General features: G+C 37.4%; 1 protein-coding gene across 1 annotated transcript in view; it reads left to right on the forward strand.

Moving 5' to 3' along the window:
- Nucleotides 1-3930, forward strand: part of LOC103470808 (GTPase IMAP family member 8-like) — a 21145-nt gene extending 17215 nt beyond the window's left edge. The window contains exons 5-6 of the mRNA XM_017306582.1: nucleotides 1107-2312; nucleotides 2396-3930. Coding sequence (XP_017162071.1) covers nucleotides 1107-2312; nucleotides 2396-3858 — 2669 coding nt within the window. The 3' untranslated portion in view covers nucleotides 3859-3930. The remainder of the gene's footprint in view (nucleotides 1-1106; nucleotides 2313-2395) is intronic.
- Nucleotides 3931-9596: the final 5666 nt, after the last annotated feature.

Consider the following 9596-nt stretch of genomic DNA (forward strand, 5'->3'; position numbering starts at 1 on the left):
TTCCTGGAGGAGCTGGAAGAGGCTGGAGAGGGAAGTCTGGGCCTCCCTTCTGAAGCTGCTGCCCCCGCGACCCGACCCGGATAAGCGGAAGAAAATGGATGGATGGCTCTAAAAATTCTGTGTTTCTGTTTAACTGACAACTTGAGTCTTGCCAATTAAACTTCAACTTCAGTGGCTAAGTTAGGTTTTATACCTCAACAAATAGAAATACAATACTTTGTGCACAAGAATGTTAAAATTAACTGAATTTAAATTGTTGCGAAACTCTGTAATAACTTGGGGAAATCATATTGATATCAAAAATACATTTGTTTGTGTGCCATTAGTGAGCTATAAAACTTTAAAATTTCCTATCTAGTATTTTAATTCGAACAAAATTCAGAGTATTAAAATAAATATGCAGCTCTGTAAGTTATTTTAATTAATTTCACAAATTCTGTTTTCATTATTTTATAATTTCATGTATTACAAAGCACATACATTCTTTAACTAAAAATGTATGTAATTATATGGTTAATGTCACTAATTTAAATAGTTAGATATAAAATTAATCTACATTTATACTGAATTTCTAAAGTCAACTATAGTCAATTATCTCTGAATAGGATTGTTGAAGGATAATAGCACAAGTTTGCTCCAAATCATAATTAACTTGGTTTGATAAAAATAAGTATAAAGGCAGGACAACACATCAGAGTACATTTGTATTATTGTACCTTCTTCATCTACCGACGAGGTAGATCAGCAAAACTGTGATAAGCATGAATCTCTGCTCTGGATCTCCAAGAGGATTTTACATAAACTGAAAGGTATCGCTGACTTGCTTATTGTCTGTGGTTCTGGTTGTTAATTCAGATCAGAAAATGTTGTCATTTCAGTGCAGACAAAACATGCCAACATTTTGAGCAAGTGGAAATAGATAAAAAGAACTTAATAGAAAAAAAAACATTTGCATTATAATGATTTATAATCAGTTATTTGTATGAATACATTTGGTCCTCAAAGGTGTTTAGAAAATATAAATTCTAAGCAGGGCACAACATTTTGTGGTTTAAAAGTGTTTATTCTGATTTCTGGAGCTAAATAATGACTTGTTCATTTTTTAGCAGATGAACTCAGGATTGTGATGTTTGGAAAAAGTGAGGACAAGAAGAAATCCCTCTGTACCGCCATCTTGAATAAAAAGCAAAGCCAAAACATATTTTACAAACTGAACCCCTTCAAGCACAGTGAGTTCGCTCATGGGAAATGGAGAGGAAAACCAGTGAAGGTTGTAAAAGCTCCTGACATCTTCAGTCTCTCAGTCGAAGCTTTAATAGAAGAAATAAAGAGCTGTGTGACTCTTTGCCTTCCTGGACCAAATGTTCTGCTGCTGTTAGTTAAACCTTCAGATTTCACTGAGAAGGACAGGAAAACACTGAAGTTTGTCTTGAGTTTGTTTCATCAAGATGGTTTCAAACATGCCATGATTGTATTAACTCATGATGAAGAAATGAATCCCTCTGTTAATGAACTGCTGGAAGAATGTGGTGGAAGACACTACATTATGTTTAAAGAGGATCATAAAGTGTTAATGCAGAAGATCCAGAACATTGTGGATATAAATAGAGAAACATTTCTCACATTCTCAAAAGACTCCAGCAAATCCCAACCTAAAGAGATGAAACCTTCACTGAACCTGGTTCTGTTTGGGAGGAGAGGAGCAGGGAAGACGGCAGCAGCCAAGGTCATTCTAGGTCGGCCAGATCTTCCTTCAGAGTGTGTCAGAAACCAGGGAGAGGCGTTTGGACGTTGGGTTTCTCTGGTGGAGCTGCCTGCCTTGGATGGAAAAGCTCAGCAGGAAGTGATGGAGGAATCCTTCAGGTGTGTCTCCCTCTGTGACCCTGAGGGTGTCCACGCCTTCATCCTGGTCCTACCTGTGGGTCCCCTCACTGATGAAGACAAGGGAGAGTTACACACCATSCAGGACACATTCAGCTCCAGAGTCAATGACTTCACCATCATCCTCTTCACTACAGACTCAGATCCTAAACATCCAGCTGTTGTTAACTTTGTACACAGAGACAGAGACATCCAGGATTTCCTCCAGATCTGTGGAGGAAGACATATTATTCTCAACATCAGAGACAGACGGCAGATCAAAGAACTGATTCTGAGGGTAGAAAGTACAATTGTTGACAAGAATAGACCAGATGTTTACACATCAGAGACATTTTTAAAAGCGCAAATCAAGAAAAACATACAACAAAGTCAACACATCACCAAACTAGAGGCTGAAATAAAGAAATTCAAACAAGCAGAGATGGATCTGAGTAAGTTCTGGATATAAAGCATCATATTTCAGACTAAATGACCAGTTCAATGCTGCAGTAACAGAATTTTCTTGATATTACAGGTGCTGAATCAGATCAGAGCTCCAAGTCTCTAAGGATTGTCCTACTTGGAAAGACCGGTTGTGGAAAGAGCTCGTCTGGAAACACGATTCTGGGACGCAAAGCCTTCAAAGCCGAGCTCAACCCCAAATCAGTCACAAAACTTTGTTGGAAAGAAGAGTGTGAGGTGGACGGCCATCATGTTGCTGTGGTCGACACACCTGGTCTGTTTGATGACAGTTTGAGCCACGAAGAAGTGAATGAAGAGACTTTGAAATGTATGAGTCTCCTGGCTCCAGGTCCGCATGTTTTCCTGCTGGTGATACGGATCGGCAGAATCACACCAGAGGAGAAGGAAACAGTAAAACTAATAAAGCAAGGCTTTGGGAAAGGTGCTGAAAAGTTCACCATCATACTTTTCACCTATGGAGATACACTGGAAAATGATGAGCAAACGATTGAAGAATACATAGAAAAAGATAAAGATTTCTTTGAGAAGCTGATCTCTGACTGTGGAGGAAGATACCATGTATTTATTAACAGTAAAAAACAGGATCGATCTCAGGTGAGAGAGCTGATCAGAAAGATCAACACCATGGTGAAGAACAATGGAGGAAGCTGCTACACCAACGAGATGCTGCAGGAGGCTGAAGCTGCTATACAGAAAGAAATGAAGAGAATCCTGAAGGAGAAAGAAGAAGAGATGGAGAGAGAGAGGAAAGAACTTAGGAGAAAATATGATGAAGAAATGCAAAAAATGAAAAGGAAAATGGAAGAAGAAGAAGAAAAACTAAAACAGGAGGCAGAAAGAAAACTGAAGGAAATGAAAGAAAATATTGATAAAGAGAAAGAGAAAGAGCTAAAGGAAAGGGAATTAGAAGAAACAAAACAAAAAGAAGAAGAGGAGAAGAGAAAACAGGAGCAACAAAGAAAACTGAGAGAACTTGAAGAGCAGTACAAGAAAGAGCATGAAAGATATGAAGAGGAAAGAAAGAAGGAGGAACAGAGCAGAAGAGAAGAGGAGGAAAAACAACGAAATATTTTAGAGGAAAAACTGGAGAATCTTCAAAAGGAATATGAAGAGAAAGCGAGAGAAGAAGCTGTCAGGTCCAACGAATTCAAGGAGAAATATAAAAAGAAGTTTGAAGATCAGAAGAAAGAACATCAGGAGCAAATGAAGGACAAAGATGAGAAATACGACCTGTTGAAGGCACTGGAAACATACAAAGAAACTGAAAAGAGGAAAAAATATCAGACAGAAATTAATAAATTAGTGAACTGTGTTTCTAAGAAGACAGAGAATCTGACAACAATCAAAGATTTACTAATAAGACAGGAAGAAGAGTTAAAGCTCAAGGAAACAGAAGCAGAAAAAGAAGAACTGCAAAAAATTCATGAAAGTGAAATCAGTGAACTGCTAGAGAAACTTCTTACAGAAGTTGATTTTATAAAAACTGAAACTAAATCATCTTGTTGCATTTTATAAGGAGGATTGATTGATCTAAACTGGACATTTATTCTGTGTACATTTCAGTCAAAACAGTGGTTCTTAACCTTTTTTGAGATACCAAACCCCCCAGTTGCAAGTGATGGCAAAGCGGGGCGTCATCACGTCTTTACACAAGTGTGTCTTTATCTCCGCAGCAGAAGCTCCGCCGAACCCCTGGGGTTCGACCGAACCCAGGTTAAGAACCACTGAGTTAAAATATTCATTTCTACAACCTAAACAGACAAACGTTCATGGTACCAAAGATTGATCAGTTAGACCTGCATGGTATCTATTCTGTTGAGTTCTTATACTTTAATTCACACCCTGGAGAATGTGAATTAAAGTATTCTCCAGGATGTGAAACTCTTCCAGCAGTTTGGAAGAAGAAACTGTCAACATGAAAATGTAATAGTGAGTGTGTGCCACTCATAACCATGAGTGATGGTGCATAACCATGAGACTCAGGGCCGATTGACAAAGGACATAAAGTGTGTACTTTCTTTGAAAAAGTACAAGAAAGTACTGCAGTAGGTGTATATACTGCATTATCGAGAACCAAACTGGGAGAAGCAGCATTCAGTTTCTACGCACCACAAATTTTGAACAAACTTCCAGAAAACTGTAAAACAGCTGAAACACTGAGAGCCTTTAAATCTCAACTTAAAACCCACATGTTTAGAGTTGATTATGGCTAAATTAGGGTTTTAATGTCTTAGGTTTGAGAATAAAACTATGTTCGAGGAGACCCCATAAGGGCAAGTCTTCACGTGGATCGATGTTTTTAATGTTTTTATCTTTTTTAATTTTTTTCAAAATCTTTCTTTCTCACTGTTTATATTTTTATTTTAATTATGTAAAGCACTTTGAAATGCCTTACTGCTGAAATGTGCTATACAAATAAAATTTGATTGATTGATTGATTATATAACCAAAGTTGTCTCATGCATTATAACATTTTAAAGTGTAAAAAATTATTTCTTCTTACTTAATAGGCCTAAAATTAGTAATGTGGGGTTTTAGCTGATGATGCAGAAAACGTATTGTGTTGTACTCTGGACCAATGTAACAGAAACAATGTATAATAAAATAAATAGGCGTGCATCTCAGACTTTAGTTCTTCTCTGTATTATGTATCAGTTCATCACAACAGATTTTTATAAAATTCAAACTGACTGTTAGAGTAAATTAAATTTGTATTTTAGGGACCCAATGTATACATGTCTGTGTTGATTTTGCCATCAGTTGTTGATCTTCTTTTTACTTTTTTCCCTATAAAATCAGAAAGTGATCAAAGGCTTGTACAGATTTTGTTAGGATTATATTTTCAATGTATTTTTCACTGGTGATTTCTGAAATTCTAGTATAGATATAACCAAACTTGTTTGGCTCGTTCTCTGCATTCATGTGGTTCAGGAGTTGTTTATTTCCCATTTAGGTGTAAGACTGGTACAATGTTTAAAATCTTTATTAAAAAGAGTAATTTTTTTATTAACCGATCTTTCTGCTTAGTTTGCTGGTTGCTGGTTATTTACAAACAGCATGTAATGTTCATGATGTTTTAACAATAACTATAAAAATGAAACTGTTGAGAGACAATAAATAAATAAATACAAAGATCAGAAACATTGGCCCTGATTTTGATTGATTGAATGATTGATTTCTTATCTTGCAGCAAGAAGGTTCTGGGTTCGATTCCCGGTCTTTCTGCATGGAGTTTGCATGTTCTCCCTGTGCATGGTGGGTTTTCTCCAGGTACTCCGGTTTCCTCCCACAGTCCAGAAACATGACTGTCAGGTTAATTGGCCTCTCCAAATTGCCCCTAGGTGTGAGTGTGAGTGTGCATGGTTGTGTGTCCTGTGTGTCTCTGTGTTGACTGGCGACCTGTCCAGGTGACCCCGGCTCTTGCCTGAAATGCCTCACTACAGAGGCACCACCATCCTTCCTGTTTAGGGTGAAAGAAAATGGAGTGATATCATTGGGTGAGTTTAGCTATGATTTACTGAATTTTAGGTTTTACTGGTAAGTCCAGAAGATAGCTCACTGACATTAAGCAGGCAGTAGATACAACAAGGACAGGTTGTCCACCTCATTTCTGAAAAGTGCCTGAAGAAAATCTGAGGTTGCACTCTGTAACCAATCTTTAGAGGAGAGGAAAGAAAATCTACAGTGTCCTGACAATGAAACTATCCCTGAGGTTCAACAAGACACATATTAGGCCCATATTGTGTTCTAAGCCAATCAGAGATATGAATTAGCCCCCAATTGGCCACGGTCCATGTATTGATGCACATTGCTGTCCTGCAGCCACCAGTCAGAGGTGAATAGGTTCGACCAGGCAACACAGATGAACAGTTCTTGCAGTGAGGATGAGAATAGAAAATATAGAAAAGTTAATGGCTGAGCTGGCTGAAAATCATTACATCTGACGCGAAGCTTCTTAGATTATGTGAAGCCCTGGTTTGAGACATCATTTCATGAACCTCATAAGATTGACTCTTACTGTAAACCATGCAAAGGTAGTTCTTGACAAGTTTCCACTACTGAAGTCAAAAGAGCCACAAATCACAAATTTTCCCATCCATCTAGTTACAAAGTCACTCAAAGAACAATGCTTCATCAGCCAGGATGCTGTAAAATACAATGAAATTCCCATTGAAATGATTTTCTTTATGTTGTTTTCAGACTACCTTCTAAACAGCGTAAAAAACTTCATTCAGGACATTTGAAAAGCTTTTATAATGGATAAGGTTTTACTGGTCTTAAAGCATTGAAATCCATTAACAGCTGCTGCCAGCTTTCTGTATGCTTCACTATTATTTTGACTTTTTTTGGTAAAGAGCACAGATTCATGTTTAGAGTCCTACTTGTCATTAACAATTTCCAGCAGCCTGTACAGGCTCTCTGTCAGAATGAAGATGGGACTTATTCTTCATCTATATTTAACAAATATTTCGTATAACTAACACCAGATTTCTTTGAATTGTTATTTCTACAGTAAAATTATAGCCTAATTCTGCAAAAACAAAAAATTGCTCCCCCTTTCCAAATAATGTAAACGGTGTCCCACATTCTTGACTTTTAAAAGTAGAACATTACTGGTTTCACTTTAAACACTTCTTAAGTAAATTACCTGTCTTGTATTGCTTTAAATAAGCAGATCTGTCTTTGCTAGGTTGTTAATCACTTACAGGTCAATGTTGTCTAATTTGACTGATTTTAAAAAAGAGAACCTGAAAGTTAAAATTTGGGCGAACCTAACATTTAAAGTTAGATGGATGAGTGCAGTGCACCCCTTGTTTTCTTTCCTCAACAGTATTATACTACAGTCTGTTTGAAACAGCTAAAAACTTGGTATCACAAGTGCACTGTCTGGAATACCTGCTCCCTTCTGCAACCCTGGCAAAGCCAACAGAGGGATGCCTTACAACTTCAGAAAAACTCAGCATGGATAAAAACCAGACAAAATTGCTGAGAGAGGACTGCCTGATGCTTACGAGTTTCTTTCTGACTGTAGTTCAGCTACAAAGAACAGTAGAAATACATGAACAAATGCAAAGTACAGCCCAGTGTAGTACAAAGGAGGCCATCCACAGCACCATGCTGAAGGACATTCAAGATATTTTCCTTGAATATGTTAAATAACCATTAGGGCATCGCCTGACTCTTTATTAGGTACAGCTGATAAAGTGCCAGGGTAAGTATTGCAGTAATTGCACATCTCAAATGATTTTTTTTTATACAAAACCATCTCTGAAGGTTACAAAAAACAAATAAAAAATAATTTATCCAGTGAGCAGCAGTTGTGTGGATAAAAAGGCCTCAACGAGGATAATGGGAAGATTAGTTAAAGATGATAGGAAGGAAACAGCAGCTCAAACAATCACTCTTTGCAAATAAGGAATGCAGAAAACCATCTCTACATACACTGCTGTGCTCATTTTCAAACTGCCTATGCGAGAATTCTTCAGGGAAAACGTCTCTGTGGAAAGTGGAGGGTGTTTTATCAAACAAGCCCCTTGATCACCACAAACTGATGTTTACAGAAATTATCAGGAATATCAGCCAAAATAAAAAAAAATCCTAATGATTTTCAGAGTGTCTGTGATAGACCTCCAGACAACACAGAATAAGAAACCCTATTTGACATTCTCTGGCTAATAGCTCTGACTTTAAACACAGTCTTTCTCCATAGGCACACCCTTCCCATGAATGTTCTCCTGTAGCCTGTGGCTTCAATGTCTTTAATTGGTTCATGGACTCATACCTTCCTTTTTAGCCCCTCCCAGTGCGGCTCCATCTTAGAAACACTTTCCACCCAGAGGACTGCAGATGCACTATCAGACACTACAGTACAACAAATGGACCAGATGGGAAACAGCAGCAAGTGGCATATCAGCTGGGAATAGAAAATGAATGCAGCAATTGAACAGATTAGACAAACTATCGTTGCTCTTCTTGTGAACACACTATGTCAGGTTTGCATACATTTAACATGCACCAATAATCCTGACCAGTACCACTCAGTGTAGTCAGGTTATTCTCTGAGACAGTGAGATAGCATGTCAGAACCAGAGATTCTGTCTAGCAGGAATGCTAACATTTTAAAAGTTTATATTGAGTAACTGAAGAATCATCTGGATGTGTTTGGTTCTGTGTAAACTTAATGTGAGTTTAAAATCTTGCTGAAAAGTAAGCGTCATGTCTAAACAGGTTTGTTTTGGCTTGAGGAATGTGCTTCAGTCTCATTCCCATGACTTTAGATATGCTCAGACCTGCAGAGGGAATGAGCTTCTAAGTATTTAGAGGGAACAATCTGGTTAACAACATGTGAACCAAATCCTTTCTGTTTGCTTTGTTGTGTGTTATCACTTTATTTATTTTATATAAATGGAATGTAAATGATAATAATTCTAATGCAAATATTATTTGTGCACTGAGTTCTGGTGGAGTCAGAAACACCCACAATTTATGGCTGTCACCATTTTAATGTTAGAAGGACAGATTGCCTGAAACTTCCTCAGTTCTATATTTAACATCCATGACATGAAATTGATTACATACATTAACTGTGAATCGAATAGAATCAAAATAAACTTTATTGGGTGATGAAGGTCAGCACCAAATGACAGACAAGTCAAATCATGCCGATTCATACAAAGATAACAATTTCCATCCATCCACTTCCTCATGTTTGATAAGTGTAGAAATAAAGAAAAAAATAGAAATAAAAGAAGAAAGTTTTGCTCTAAACTTATTAAGATAAGGATGGCATCTTTAAAATATTTTTAAAAATGCTACTCTGGGTCATCAGATGGACAGGAAAAGGTGTAAAGATGAGTTTGAAACTATAAGTTGATCCCATGCAGAACACCTGGGAGGGTGGTTCTACCTGATTTTCTTCTCCCATGTTTCTGGGAACAGGTTTTCAGTGTTGGCTTTTCCCCAAGACAGCACAGGTATAAATTTGCTTTTGAGATTATTTTTGCCTTCCTGTAAATCTGTAGCATTTTCCTAACATCCGTTGGGCATGACAGGTTAGGGGCTGGACTGTTCTTTGGAACTTTGCCTAAGGAAGAGACAAAGTTCCAAAGTTACACAAAAAATTGTTTAACTTTGTAAACAAGTCAAAAAAAATATTTCACAAGAAAGTGCTTCTTCGAAACCAAACCCAACCTGTCACTGCAAAACAGCTCCATCCTGATGAAGATTGCTCACAGACTCAGTTATTTTTTCTT

Source organism: Poecilia reticulata, linkage group LG9 (genome assembly GCF_000633615.1).
Source record: "Poecilia reticulata strain Guanapo linkage group LG9, Guppy_female_1.0+MT, whole genome shotgun sequence".
Lineage (NCBI taxonomy): Eukaryota > Metazoa > Chordata > Actinopteri > Cyprinodontiformes > Poeciliidae > Poecilia > Poecilia reticulata.